General features: G+C 46.6%; 1 protein-coding gene across 1 annotated transcript in view; it reads left to right on the forward strand.

Annotated features, from left to right (window-relative positions):
- VPS41 (VPS41 subunit of HOPS complex) overlaps positions 1-15,443 on the forward strand; it is an 841,276-nt gene that overhangs the window by 585,859 nt on the left and 239,974 nt on the right. Inside the window, exon 17 of the mRNA XM_078688207.1 lies at positions 1,581-1,673. Coding sequence (XP_078544333.1) covers positions 1,581-1,673 — 93 coding nt within the window. The remainder of the gene's footprint in view (positions 1-1,580; positions 1,674-15,443) is intronic.

A 15,443-nucleotide genomic window follows, 5' to 3' on the forward strand; every position in this document is an offset into this window, starting at 1 on the left:
TTGTGTAAACTTTTTTCTAATAGATTAGTGGAAGGCAATGTTTCACAATAGTTCTAAAACGAATTAATTCTTGTGACATTTGTTCTAAAATCTTCATTTGATCTAATTAGTACAATTTCACGAGAATTAGTTGTAAGGAGGTTCCTATACTAGGATGACGAAATAGGCTTTTAAAACCGTGTACATGTTCTTCCAATGTAAACTGTCAGAGGGCCCACATTGTGAGATACATTATGTTTTTTTTATTACTTTTAAAACATGCCTGGCGGTGAAATATTCTTGCAAAAAATATGACTGTTATGATATTGTGTTTTGCAGCTGTTGGGGCGCACTTATACTTGACTCAGTGCTAGAGGTATCTGTTTACTATGAAAACGGATTGGCTTTAAAATTGTAACACTGATATCATAATGCTGGTGTTACTGGTCTGCCTGTCAGCCCAATTGCCATGTTTGTAGCCCCCTATGTGAGTGTGTAAAGTTATGCTATCCCACCATGGGTATTTGACTTTTATGCTTTGCAAAAAATTACCTTAAACTTACATTAAAGTCAAATATGCCAATCAGCTTCTCTCAATCAGTCACCAAATTTAAAGTGAAAAACGCCCTCAAATTAAAATGAAGAACATGAAAAAGGCAAATCCCTTACAATCACAGGAAAGAAATTAAGTCAAAAGTTAGACTGACATGTAAGAAAGGCATTACTGCAAATGTCACTCCATTACCTCGGTTTGTTCGAAAACCGCAGCCATTGCTTAATTTGAGCCGATGTTTGCTGGTGTGGGGACCAGCACCTCTTTTTCCTCAGCAAGAGAGGGAGAAAACACAAACAGGGAAAAAAGGAAGAAGAGGAAGACGGAAAAATAGTCACCAAGGGAGAAAGCAGGAACTTTCAAGAGTGCGATAAATGGGTAGGGATTATCTGGCAGTGGATTAAAGAACCCCGAGCCTTAGTTTTCCGCAAGCTGACATTTATTAGCTCTAGCACTGGCTCCTGACCAGCACAGTGGGCACCGGCACTCACTATTTTTCAAATTAAAATGACTTGAATTTTACCAATAAGTGTACGTTTTAATGCATAGGTTTGGTTGTATTTTGTGACACAACACCTATGTTTTACCCATTTGTAAAAAAAAACTAAAAAATCACAAAACCCTTGAGCGAGATAGTCTAAACTTACATTCCCACATATGCTGTGGAGGTCTGCTGTTAAAATGGCAGCACTACAGGAAACCGCAGTAGATAACTTTTTTTGCTTTGGTCCAGTAAAAACACCATTCATGACTATGGTGACTATTTTGTGAGGTGTTCATGAGCCACGTCTACGTCAGTTCTCATTTGCTGACTGCATGTGTGGGCATGCTCTGTGGCTATGTCTAGAAAACCTAGTTTTCAAGCAACAGAGCAATATACAAGTCGAAAGAAATTGTTCATTCAAAAGCTCTTAGTGGTGGAACGGAGATTCTGTACCGTTTGGGCCCATGGGACTGTATGACCGGTCATGACTGTTGCAGCTATTTGGAAAGATTTCAAATTAAATTGATGTTGGTGTGTTATGCTTTGCTTTGTTTTGCTTTGCAGGCAATTAGCCGGTATTTGCCAAGAGGAGATTTGCGCCTGAGACCAGTGATATATGAAATGATCCTAGATGAGTTTTTGCAGAGTGATTATGAGGTACAGCAAACCGAATTTTCTTTTGTTGTATATGTAGTACATTGTTGACATTTTTGAAAATATTCGCATTACTGGACATTATTTAACTCTAGCTACCTTAGTCAGGTTAAATGAAGGATTTGAGCAGTGGGTCTGCCATTAGGCTCATTAAGCAAACAACATACGGATGTATTTGTCCTTGAATGTATGTTTCTTTTTTTACATTCTGAAATTATAACTCTGTTTCAAGCTTATTGTTACATCATGTGGTCAGGGTGTAGTTGTCCTTGAAAAGACCACAATTATAGATAGTGTTTCCTATCTTGTCTCCCTCATAACTCCGAAGTAGACCGTTATTAGTGTTTTCAATTTACACATTAAATATTTTAATCGCAAAACGAGGAAGTTCATATAAAGACCCCTAGCCACATCTGAATTGGAACAGACCAAGAACAGCATTACCTCTAAATGGAGACAAAGCAGTGAATGTTAAAAGTCACTTTTAACTGCCTATTTCTATCATTAAAAGTAAGATGTCCGCACATTTGGGTAGTTTTTATTTGTCTTTGATATTACCTAATGTTCCACCTGTCACACCACTTCATGTGAAGCAGGTCATCCGGAGAGCAGTTAAAAGCAGACTTTCAAGTGGTTTCCACTGGTCCTCTCTGTGTTGAGAAGTGCCTACAAGACTGTTTCACTTCCTGGTCTCCCAATGAGAGTGCCTTTTTGATCCGATACATACAAACACATCTCCCTCGTGACTGCTGCCTTCCTTACATTTTGTGTGTAGGCATGCACCCACTCTCATGTTAGTTGTCCACTAAGTCAGAATGCTTGCAAGCACTTCTATGCCATTGTTGGGGTCTGCTTTCAGAAGCTCAAATATCCTAAAGGCCCCCCTTTTTCTGTCCTTTCTGTCAGGGCTGAGGCCGTGTTGTCTCACTTGTTGGGTGTAACCACTGATCATCAATTCATTTCTTATTCTCTTAAATTCAGCCTGTTTTGGTTAATTTCTTTGCACACACTGATTCATCTGTTTCCAGGATTCTGTTTCCTCCTACCTGTTGTTTGTTCCCATCCTTAGGACGCCTGGCCCTTTCCTTGCATGCTGCATGCACACAAGAACATTCGTAATTTCATGAGTCCATTTCTGTTCCCAAGAAGAGAATGTTGCTTACCTTTACGCTAAGGCCAATTAGTTAAAGACATTTTTTTGCCTTTTCCTCCATGGAAGGTTCCTTCAGTTTCGTAGGTTCATTTGTCATATGGCACCTACTAAACTAATACCATAATGCACTTCCTTGTTGTGTAAGACTGGTTCCAGATGTATTGTAGTCTAATGCTGGGCAAAAATCCCCAGTAAAATGTTGTATTGGCGAAATCTTCTGTTTTCAAACTGCTGACTACTGCTAAGTGTTTTAGCAGCCTTGTGATATGCAATAAACACCCTTATCAGCACGTAGCCACTGGGGAAGTCTTTTATTATGGTCTCCCAATAGAGGCGGGATTTAAAGTGCTGGAGAAGCAGGGGCAGGGGAGCAGGGGATTTGACGTTTTTTATTTTGAATGGTGTCTTCTAAAACCTATGCCAAGTCTCTTCTCCCCTCCACTAACTACTTTTTAATTAATAACGGTCTCTGCTCGGAGGCCGGAGTAAATTACTTCCCCAGCTGCTGATGAAGTTGTTTTCTGCGTATGACATGGCTTCAGATCCCCTCATCAGCCGCCCAGGAAGTCCCTTCAAGAGCCATGGAGCAGCCTCTGTCTGTAATTAGCACTGTTGGGCTCCTAGCACAGGGGTCGCTAAATGGTAATTACAGACAACTGTGTACCCTGAGAACAGAGAACTAAGGGGGTGTGCTGCCATCATGGAAGGCTGATCTGAATCCTCTGATAAAGTTGATTTTGCTGTAGAATTTGCACCTGCTTTCTGTTTTTCACCCACCCCTACAAACAATTGAACACAGGCAAAATCTCTTTTAGATGTCACTAGCTTACCCGTCGCGCGTTGCTGCAATCTCCGAAGAAAGGAAATTCAAGGAAAGTCGTCATGATAATATTCAATTTACATTGTGTCATTTTTATTGAAACTTATTCATTTTAATATGGAAAACATTTCAAAGTGTCGTTTTAATTCTGTTTATTCGAGTGCTTGTGGATACACGATTTTTTGCTTTTCCGTCTGGTGCGTACATCAGTATTCGAAAGATTATGAGGGCCCTTGGGGGCCGATATTTAAAAAAGTTTTAGGCCCGAAACCTTTGCGGGAGTGTACTCAACAACTTCCCAAAGTTTCCTGGGGATAGGATGAATGGTGTTTTAATTCTATTTATTTATTCAAGTCCTTGTGGATATACGTTTTTTGTTTTTCCGTCTTGTGCATACATCAGTGTTAGACCTGGCACCTTGGCGTGAGTTTCCCTTCCACTTTTTGCTGATGTGCCTTAAATGTTTTTGCTGGTGTCCGCCGCTCAGGGCACTGCGCCACGGCCAACCCGTGCCGCAGTGCAAGTGCTCCCTATGAAAAGTATAACTGTGATTGGTATACCTGATTGGTTTATTGGATTTACTGTCAGCCCCCAGTAAAGTGCACCAGGAGTGCCAGGGCTTGTGAATGCCAATACTGCTAGTGGGCCTGCAGCGCTGGTTGCGCCACCCACAGAAGCAGCCTTAAAATGTGTCTAGGGTCTGCCATTGCAGAACCTGCGTGCAGTCTGGTACTGTCATGCTGGCTGGGCAAGTGCACACACTTGCCAGCCCCTAAACCTTCCCTTAACTTCATATTAGTCACCCCTATGGTAGGCCCAAGGGCAGGGTGCATTGTAAGTATAAGGTAGGACATGCTCTGATGTGGGTGGCATGTCCTAAATAGTGAATTACTGCCAAATTCGTTTTTCACTATTGTAAGGCTACCTGTTCCCTTTAGGCCAGTTGGGCTGCTGGAATTATTACGCTCTATAATCCCAGCAGGCTCAGGGAACATGGTAGAAATTAATGTTTAGTATGCCTGAACTCAGAATAATAAAATACTTATTTTAGTAAAGTTTATTTTAATATCCTGTGTTTGCAAATGCTACTTTTAGAAAGTTAGCATTTGCTTGCCTAACCATTTCAGCCCACCTCTGCTTGGATGTGTATCTGACTGTCTGGGATGTGTGAGTGACAGGGCTGGGGGATGACAGGTGGTGAATGGAAGGTAGTGGGAGGTAGGAGTGGCCCTGGACTTTCCCTCAGGCTGTGCTCTGCCACCACAATGCTGGCTCCGCCCCCCTGGGGGGCGACTGATGACTCAGCCTGCCCCTGGCCCAGGAAGGGCAAAGCACTGTCAACAAGGTACTCCTGGCTGCCCCTGTCCCCACAATGCTGGCTCTGCCCCCCTGGGGAGCGTCTGATGTGCCTGCCCTCACACTGAAAGCAACAGCCAGAGTACACCCAACAAGTGCTCAGAGACTGAAAGGGATTATGCAGAGGCCCCCCTGGCCTGGAAAGACAAAGGAAATGGTGTATAGAAGTAGGAGCCCTGCTCCTTGTAAATTAGATCCTGTTTGTGCCACAGAAGAAACTCTGCCCGAAGAGAAGGACCTGGAAGAAGACTACAAGGAGGAGTGCTTGTCTCTGGCCTGTGTCTGGTGCCTTGCTGCAGAAGGAGAGGAGAGAAAAGACTACAAGAGACTTTTGCTTTTATTGAACTTTGTGCCAAACTCTACTAAAGATCTCCAAGGGCTTGCTGTGGAACTTGCCCCCTGAACCGCGCCCCAGGAACATTGGGCGCTACCCCCCTGAAGAAAGCTGCTGCTGGCGTGTGCTGTGTGTCCCTACAGCGCCGAGTGGAGGAGAGCCGAGAGCGCTGTGCATCCCCGCCACGCTCTCTGCCAATTCGTGCAGCCGTGCCCCCCCCCCGATCACCGTGACTGTGGCCTGATCGTGTCGCCAGCTACAAAGTGAAGACCAGCCCCGCTGGTCCAAGCACCGTGACTGTCCCGCTCTGAGCCGTGCTCACATCGTAAAGGGAGGACCTGTCCGGTCCGAGCATCGCCGCCTGTTTGATCCCCGAGTCACAGGCCGCCCCGCAAAGACAGACGCTGCCAAGATTGTGCCCTCCGTAACCCGGGCGCTGAGACCCCTTGTCCCCGCAGCTGAGAAGTGAATCGCTGCAGGGCCTCGCCTGATCGGTGCACCACACCTCGTGGAGTGCACCCCCCCTCAGCCCCGCATGCCGCAGCTTCCCCCTTCAGAACCGAAGCGAACATCACCGAAAGGATCCTGTCCCGTAACTCCCCGCCGTCCCGGGTGCCCCGTGACCTGCAGCTGCGATCCGCAGGCCGCCGCACCCACCAGGGAAAGCAACGCGACGTGGGACAGCCCCCCCCTTTTCAGCCGTCCGCTTCACCAAGGACAAGATCGTAAAGGTATTGTGCGCTGTGCCCAATAATTGTGTGCCTTGTGGGGAGAGAATCCAGACCGCACCGTACGCCGCTCACGCAAGAGGCGTGGGGCGGGAGGAGACGCTCGGGGAGAAGCCGGGCCAAGCCCCCGAGAACGCCGCAGCGCGGCACAGTGCTAATACAGGGTAGGAGGCCCCAAAACCCCTTGCCTTTTGAACATTGCCTTTTTACAAGAACTATCTGAGAAACGAGCTAAGAACTGCGACATTGCTGAGAGTAACTGGAACCTTGCATTTTGAAGTAACAGAACTGTATTTACAAGCCTGCTTCTGAGAATATATAAAGAGAATATATTTTTTTTTACTAAAATACAGTTTGGTGTCATTGTGTGGTGGGTTAGTGGTGATTGGTGTGATACTGCAAATGTTTAACCATATGTGCCCCAGAGATTAGCCTAGACTGCTTGCGCCACACTACCTAGAGGGTGAGCAGGGGTTGTTCTTGAAGGTAATCCTTTGCCCTGACTTGGAAGAGAGGGTCCCTGCTTGTCGCCAGTGCTGCACTGCGCCAACCAGAGACCCCCAACTCCTACATTGGACGCAGCGGTGAGGATCACGAATTTACATTTGCCGTGTACATACATTAACTATTGACCATTGCACAGTGATTACAGTCCAGTAACTTAGCCACAGACTTTTTTCTTTTTTTTGCTGGAAGAAGATCCCTTTTGTTTGAAGCCATGCCTGGCACCAACAGCATAGAGAGGGCAGAGTCTGTAGCCTCTGATGTGTTGGAGATAGAATGGGATGCATCAAAGTTGGATGACTACACAAAAAAAAACTGACGTACTTTTGCAGAAAACTCAAGGTTCCACGGTCAGGGTGCAAGAACAAGGAGGATTTCTACAAGGCCCTGAAAGCCTGGATTGAATCAAGGAATGCACCGGAGGATCAGGATCCACCTGAGGATTTTGTTGTACATGAAAAACCAGACAGCGTCCATAGCTTTGGCAGAGGCCTGTCGCCAGAGGAGCTGGCAGACAGACAGGCAACCAGGGATCATGAAATGAAGCTGGCAGAATTGAAATTGAAGGGCCAACTGGAGCTTGAGAGCAAAAGAATGGCTCTAGAAGAGCGAAGAATCCAAATGGATCATGAAGTGAAATTGAGGGAGATGAGTCTAAAGGAGAAAAGTTTGGAGCATCCTCCCTCTGGTGGCAGCACAATGCCGGTGCAGGTAGAGTCCAGGGTGTACATCCCCAAAGATGTAGTTAAGGAGTTCTTTAGGGGGGATGACATAGGACAGTGGTTTAGGGCTTATGAAGTAGCCATGTCCTCCCACCGGGTCCCTGACAAGGATTGGGGAGCGGGGTTGTGGGGAAGGTTCCTTAGCGAAGGGCGGGACACCCTCCTAGATTTGCCCCTTGAAGAACAGAGTTCCTACCCCCACATGAAAGAAGCCTTAATTACCAGGTATGGGCTTACCCCTGAAATGTATAGACAGAGGTTCAGGGGTTGTACCAAGCTTCCTGGGAGTACATATGTGGAGTATGTGACTTTTTTTTGCAGAGCCCTGGATGGTTGGGTGAAGGGTAACAAGGTGAATGATTTTCAAGGTCTCTTTGATTTAATTGCATGGGAGCACTTGTCTGCTAATTGTTTTCCTGAGCTACGCCAGCACCTGATTGATAGCAAGCTGTCCAACCCGAGGAAGCTTGCTGAGGAGGCGGACCGCTGGCTCAGCACCAGGGTCCACAAGGGTCCAGTGGGAGACTCCGCCAAGGGTGGGCAGGGTCCCCAGCAGAAGAGTGGGGGGGGCAGGGGTAAACAGAAAGGGTTCCCTAAAGGTCCCCAAAGTAATCCCCAAGGGAACCAGCAGAAAGGTTCTCAGCCTCCCCCACCCCCGAAGCAGAACGGGGCCCCGACAGGTAAACCTGTTCCAAAGGGGCCCTTCAATTGTTACAGATGTGGTGACCCGGGGCACATTGCCAGTGACCCCAAGTGTCGCCTGTTTGGTAAAACAGCACCCACTGGTGCTCCACCCCGGCAAGTAACTAGTGTTAATTTGGGGGAAGAAGTAGTAGTCCCTGGGGGTGGAGATCCTGTTCAGATGACCCTAGTCTCACTAGGAGACAGTGAGATGGTCCCTGAGAACTACCTGCCCTCTAACACTAAAAAATATGGGCAGGTGGTCACCATCAATGGTAGGAAAGCTGAGGCTCTTAGAGACACAGGAGCCAGTGTGACTGCAGTGAGGCAGCACCTGGTGTCTCAAGAGCAGGTTGTACCCCATGCCTACTGTAGGGTTGTCAACGCTGACAACTCAGAGAGTCAATGTCCGATGGCTCAAGTTCCCTTCGAGTGGGGGGGGGATCTCTGGTACTCTGCAGGTCTGTGTGAGGGAAGCCATGCCTGTAGACTGTTTGCTAGGGAATGACTTGGAGGACTCCCCTTGGGGAAAGGTGGAGAAGACGACTCACCTGAAGATGGTGGGTCTGCCTGACCCGGTCAATGTCAGCCGGTAGGGGTGCTCAAGAGATCCTGGGGCCTGAAGGAGAGGCCCAGGAACCGGCCTTAGGGAGAAGGCGCAGGGGGCGTGGGAAACCGGCCCCTAAAGTTCCCACGGTCCAGGAGGAAGCAGACCTTGAGGTGGGATGCCCTGGAGCCTACTGGGGAACAGATTGCTGAACTGGGGGACCTGCCTGAGCTGACCCATTGGCAGCAAGAAGGAGGCCCCTCCAGGGAGGAATTCTCCAGGGAGCAGAAAGAATGCCCTTCTCTCGTGGGTATGCGGCAGCAGGCTGCAGACCAGGCCAATGGTGTTCAGGCCAAAACACATTATGTGTACTGGGAGAATGACCTCCTGTATTCAGAGCCTAAGGCTGCTGAACCTGGGTCAGCCCGTGTGCTGGTGGTACCCCAGAAGTTCAGAGCCTTCCTACTGGGACTGGCTCATGATGTGCCGTTAGCAGGACATTTGGGGATGGACAAGACCTATGACAGGCTTGTCACCCACTTCTACTGGCCCCAAATGCACAAGAGCTCAGATGCTCATTGTAGGACCTGTCAGACTTGCCAGGCAAGTGGTAAGAGTGGAGGGAAGCACAAGGCTCCTCTGCAACCTTTCCCCGTGGTCAGTACTCCATTCCAACGAGTGGGTATTGACATTGTTGGGCCTCTGGACCCCAAGACAGCCATGGGCAACAGGTTCATCCTGGTCTTGGTGGACCATGCCACCCGGTACCCTGAAGCCATCCCTCTGAGGACAGTGACGGCCCCCGTGGTGGGACGTGCACTGATGGGAATTTTCTCACGAGTGGGATTCCCTCTAGAGGTGGTGAGTGACAGGGGGACCAACTTCATATCCAAATATATGAAGTCCCTTTGGCAAGAGTGTGGTGTAACCTACAAGTTCTGAACAGAAAATTTTGAGGTTGGATGCACAGCTATTTAGACCTTGTTAGTCCTTGTTAGGTTCTCCGTGGGTGGCGTTACTACCTCGTAAGACGCCCTAATACTGCTGAAAACGTGATGCCAGTGGGTCACTGGGACCATCCCCTAGGGAACACTATTCCTTCCTCCTAGTGACAGAGGATTCCACAAAGTTCCTTCAGTTTCTATTTTCTCTTTTATTTATTAGAGTTCATATTTTATAGATATTCATCAAAGTATATTTTATATCATATTACTTCATATTGTTCATCATTCAAATCATCTTCATGATACAAAACATCATCATTTGGGGCATCATTATAATGTGTAGCATCCAATGCATTTCGGGCTACTAATGGAGCCCTTCATCAGGGAATAACACTGTAAGGGTGAAAGTGAAACAAAATAAAATAAAATGTCGCTATAATTTGCACGATGGGGTGCATCATTAATACATTTCAATAGCATTCCACTACAATTACACATGACAATTATTGCATTTGCTTGATGGAACATAACCGATGACTTACATGCCCGTCTTTATCTTTCGTGATTATTTGAAGATTATATTATCCGGTACATTTCTAGAAGAAAGTGTTGTAGATCAGTTGATGGCCAAAAGATTATAAGGCTGGTACAATCGTTTCTACGCTCATAGTGAAGCTATTGTGGCATGAACTAACCTGTTTCTTTATCTGATGTTCCGAACGCCATAAACGCGGCTTCTATGTTGCTCAATCGTCTTGGATTGCAAGTTTGTAACCGTTACGGCGATCAAACTTGTTAGCGGTCATGTGACCTAGTGAAACTAAAGAAAGACTATAAACGGAGCAGCTACAATAAGCTGTTGTATTTAAAGACGTGTAAGTTCGTTATGCTAAAAGAATGTCTACATTCATCTAGTGGAAATGAAAAGCTTGGTGCGAGAATGTGTTGGGAGTTGTTTCAAAAAGATAAGAAATATAACACTGCTGATATCAGGACCGAACCAGTATGTGTAAAAAGTTCATGGGTATTAAGGACTGTGCTAGAAGCAATACGCTAAATATCAGGCTGAGTTGAAATGTATAATAATACACGTGTAGTGTGGGAAATGTTGTGTGAAAACATTATAAATGACAACAGTATGAATGAAAACGACAGCGGTATAAATAAAAAATTTGTAAAAACAACACAGGGGTCACCAATCTGAGGCACTGAAGCAAATTTACATATTGTGTGTTCACAGATAACATGAGAATTCAATTCTCTCATTGAGTCCAAAAGGTTTTTGGGTACACAGTCTATAAATCCATGAGTTCTCTCTTTGGAGTAGGTATTTCATGTTGTCTCTACCTTCTATTTTGTTGATACTTTCCAAAATCAAGAATTTCAGTTGTGCTATGCTGTGTTTAGATTCCATGAAGTGTGTCGCTACTGTGGATTTCACATTTTTCAGGCGTATGTTCGATTTATGTTCTGTGATTCTTATTTTGATTTTGCGCTCCGTCTTCCCAATGTATAGTTTACCACAGGGGCATTTGAGAGCATATATGACATTAGTTGAGTCACATGTGGCATTCACTCTCAGTTTTATTTCTTGACCTTTCATAGGATGGTTTATTCTGCTGCCTTTGATGACATTATTGCAATGGCCACAGTTGTGGCAAGGTTTGGTACCTTTATAGATTTCTCTTGTAGGAGTTTGTGGTTGGAGCATTTCACCTATATTTTTTGTTCTGGTGAACGCAAATAGCGGAGGGTCTTTGAAGCAATTGTTGAAATCAGGTTCCAGAGTGAGCATTGGCCAATGTTTCAGTATGATGTTCTTAAATTTTTGACTTGATGTTGAGTATTTCGATATTGCAACTATCCTAGTTTGCTCTTCTGAATGACTGGGTTGTAATAATGAGTTTCTGTCTCTTACTGCCAATTTCTGTTTCGATTCCTCCAGAATGTGCTCGGGGTACCCTCTTTGTTTGAATTTCATTTCCATCTCAAATATCCTTTTCTGTAGCGTACTGGGTTCAGATGTGATTCTTTTTATTCTTGCCATCTGCGAGAAGGGTAAGAATCTTTTTAGGTTGTGTTCATGGAAGCTACCATAGTGGAGCATGTTGTTGCGATCCGTACTTTTGATATGTAAGTCTGTTTCCAGTCCTTTAGACATTCGGTTTACTCCGACATCTAGAAAGGTAATGGTAGTATCAGACATTTCCCAAGTTAGCTGAATTCGTTCATCAATTTGATTGAATTTTGTTAGCACTTCATGTAGTTGTTCTTTTGAACTTGACCAGATAATGAAAATATCATCGATGTAGCGAATAAACAGTTTTAGGTTATCGCTCCACTCTTGTTTAGACAAAATGTGTTTTTCCTCATAGGACTTCATAAAAAGGTTCGCATAGACCGGCGCTGCAGAATTGCAACTCCCAACACATTCTCGCACCAAGCTTTTCATTTCCACTAGATGAATGTAGACATTCTTTTAGCATAACGAACTTACACGTCTTTAAATACAACAGCTTATTGTAGCTGCTCCGTTTATAGTCTTTCTTTAGTTTCACTAGGTCACATGACCGCTAACAAGTTTGATCGCCGTAACGGTTACAAACTTGCAATCCAAGACGATTGAGCAACATAGAAGCCGCGTTTATGGCGTTCGGAACATCAGATAAAGAAACAGGTTAGTTCATGCCACAATAGCTTCACTATGAGCGTAGAAACGATTGTACCAGCCTTATAATCTTTTGGCCATCAACTGATCTACAACACTTTCTTCTAGAAATGTACCGGATAATATAATCTTCAAATAATCACGAAAGATAAAGACGGGCATGTAAGTCATCGGTTATGTTCCATCAAGCAAATGCAATAATTGTCATGTGTAATTGTAGTGGAATGCTATTGAAATGTATTAATGATGCACCCCATCGTGCAAATTATAGCGACATTTTATTTTATTTTGTTTCACTTTCACCCTTACAGTGTTATTCCCTGATGAAGGGCTCCATTAGTAGCCCGAAATGCATTGGATGCTACACATTATAATGATGCTCCAAATGATGATGTTTTGTATCATGAAGATGATTTGAATGATGAACAATATGAAGTAATATGATATAAAATATACTTTGATGAATATCTATAAAATATGAACTCTAATAAATAAAAGAGAAAATAGAAACTGAAGGAACTTTGTGGAATCCTCTGTCACTAGGAGGAAGGAATAGTGTTCCCTAGGCGTAACCTACAAGTTCACCACCCCTTACCATCCCCAAGGAAACGGGTTGGTTGAGAGATTCAACCGAACCCTGAAAGGCATGATCATGGGCCTGGAAGGTCCAATGAGGCGTAAGTGGGACGTCCTCTTGCCATGCCTTCTCTTTGCATACCGTGAGGTGCCATAGAAGTCTCTAGGGTTCAGCCCCTTTGAGCTTCTGTATGGTCACCCAGTGAGAGGACCTCTGAGTTTGGTAAAGGAAGGCTGGGAGCAATCTCCCAGGAAACCTCCCCAGAATGTATACAGTTACATGCTGGCCTTCAGAAACCAGACCAGGCGCTTCAGACAACTTGCTGAGGCAAATCTGGAAGCCAGCCAGGAAGAGATGAAGCGGTGGTACGACCAGAATGCCACTCTGGTAGAGCTTCAGCCTGGACAACAGGTGTGGGTCTTGGCCCCAGTGGAGCCTTGTGCACTTCAGGATAAGTGGACAGGTCCATTTGAGGTTGTGAAGCGCAAGAGTCCGGTAACCTACTTGGTGGACATGCAGTCTCCCAGGAACCCTTTGAGGGTCCTACATGTTAACCGCCTGAAGCCCCACTTGCAAAGGTCCGAAGTGGGCATGTTATTGGCAACCGATGATGGAACGGAGGAGGAGTCTGAGCCTCTTCCTGACCTCTTGGTAGCCTCTGAGAAAGATGGGTCAGTGGATGGAGTTAACCTCTCACCCACCCTGACACCTGAGCAACAGGAAGACTGCCGCCAATTGCTGGGGCAGTTTCCAGATCTGTTCTCCCTGGTTCCTGGTGTCACAGATTGGTGCGTCCATGATGTGGACACAGGAGACAGCTTACCGGTGAAGCATAAGGCCTACCGAGTAACTGACAGGGTCAGTGCCTGCATCAAGGAGGAGGTCTCCAAAATGCTTGCTCTTAGGGTGGTTGAGTCTTCCAGCAGTCCTTGGTCCAGCCCCGTGGTCTTGGTTCCAAAGGCTGCTGCGCCGGGAGCCACACCTGAACTTCGGTTCTGTGTGGACTACAGAGGACTCAACTCAGTCACCAAGACTGACGCGCACCCTATCCCCAGAGCTGATGAGCTCATTGATCGGGTAGGGGCTGCCCGGTTCCTCAGCACGTTTGATTTAACGCCTGGGTACTGGCAGATCGCCTTGACCAATGGGGCAAAGGAGAGGTCAGCATTCTCTACACCAGATGGGCATTTCCAGTTCCGGGTTATGCCATTTGGAATGAAGAATGCCCCTGCCACCTTTCAGAGGTTGGTCAACCAGGTGTTGGCTGGGCTGGATGAGTTCAGTGCCGCCTACCTGGATGACATCGCAGTGTTCAGTGGTACCTGGCCAGAACACCTGCGACACCTCTGGGAAGTGTTGACGGCCCTGCGCAAGGCAGGCCTCACAATCAAGGCAAGCAAGTGCCAGATTGGGCAGGGTTCAGTGGTGTACTTGGGACACCAAGTGGGGAGTGGCAAGGTGGCGCCCTTGCAACCCAAAATTGAGACCATCCTGGCTTGGGAACCCCCCAAGACCCAGACTGCAGTGCGAGTCTTCCTGGAGCTCACTGGGTACTACAGGAGGTTTGTCAAGGGCTATGGCACTATTGTGACCCCCTTGACAGAGCTGACTTCTAAGAAGCAGCCCAGGAATGTGATTTGGACTGACACCTGTCAGAAGGCTTTTGACACCCTGAAGACTGCCATGTGCACGGCGCCCGTGCTCCTGGCTCCTGATTTCTCCAAGGAATTCCTAGTGCAGACAGACGCTTCTGAGCATGGTGTAGGGGCTGTTCTCTCACAGATGACTGAGGAGGGCTGGGACCAACCTGTAGCCTTCATCAGTAGGAGGTTACTTCCACAGGAAAGTAGGTGGAGTGCAATAGAGCGAGAAGCATTTGCTGTGGTCTGGGCACTGAAGAAGCTAAGACCCTACTTGTTTGGGTCTCACTTCCGGGTTCAGACAGACCACAGGCCCCTCAGATGGTTGATGCAGATGAGGGGTGAGAACCCAAAACTGTTGAGGTGGTCCATCTCCCTACAGGGTATGGACTTCACAGTGGAACACCGCCCTGGCACAGATCACGCCAATGCTGACGGTCTGTCCAGGTTTTTCCGCCTTAGTGATGAGGAACTCCCTGGGGAAGGGTAGTTCCCCCCACATTTCAGCTGGAAGGGACACGTGTTAGACCTGGCACCTTGGCGTGAGTTTCCCTTCCACTTTTTGCTGATGTGCCTCAAATGTTTTTGCTGGTGTCCGCCGCTCAGGGCACTGAGCCACGGCCAACCCGTGCCGCAGTGCAAGTGCTCCCTATGAAAAGTATAACTGTGATTGGTATACCTGATTGGTTTATTGGATTTACTGTCAGTCCCCAGTAAAGTGCACCAGGAGTGCCAGGGCTTGTGAATGCCAATACTGCTAGTGGGCCTGCAGCGCTGGTTGCGCCACCCACAGAAGCAGCCTTAAAATGTGTCTAGGGTCTGCCATTGCAGAACCTGCGTGCAGTCTGGTACTGTCATGCTGGCTGGGCAAGTGCACACACTTGCCAGCCCCTAAACCTTCCCTTAACTTCATATTAGTCACCCCTATGGTAGGCCCAAGGGCAGGGTGCATTGTAAGTATAAGGTAGGGCATGCTCTGATGTGGTTGGCATGTCCTAAATAGTGAATTACTGCCAAATTCGTTTTTCACTATTGTAAGGCTACCTGTTCCCTTTAGGCCAGTTGGGCTGCTGGAATTATTACACTCTATAATCCCAGC

The sequence above is a fragment of the Lissotriton helveticus genome, chromosome 4_1 (genome assembly GCF_964261635.1).
Source record: "Lissotriton helveticus chromosome 4_1, aLisHel1.1, whole genome shotgun sequence".
Taxonomy (NCBI): Eukaryota; Metazoa; Chordata; class Amphibia; order Caudata; family Salamandridae; genus Lissotriton; species Lissotriton helveticus.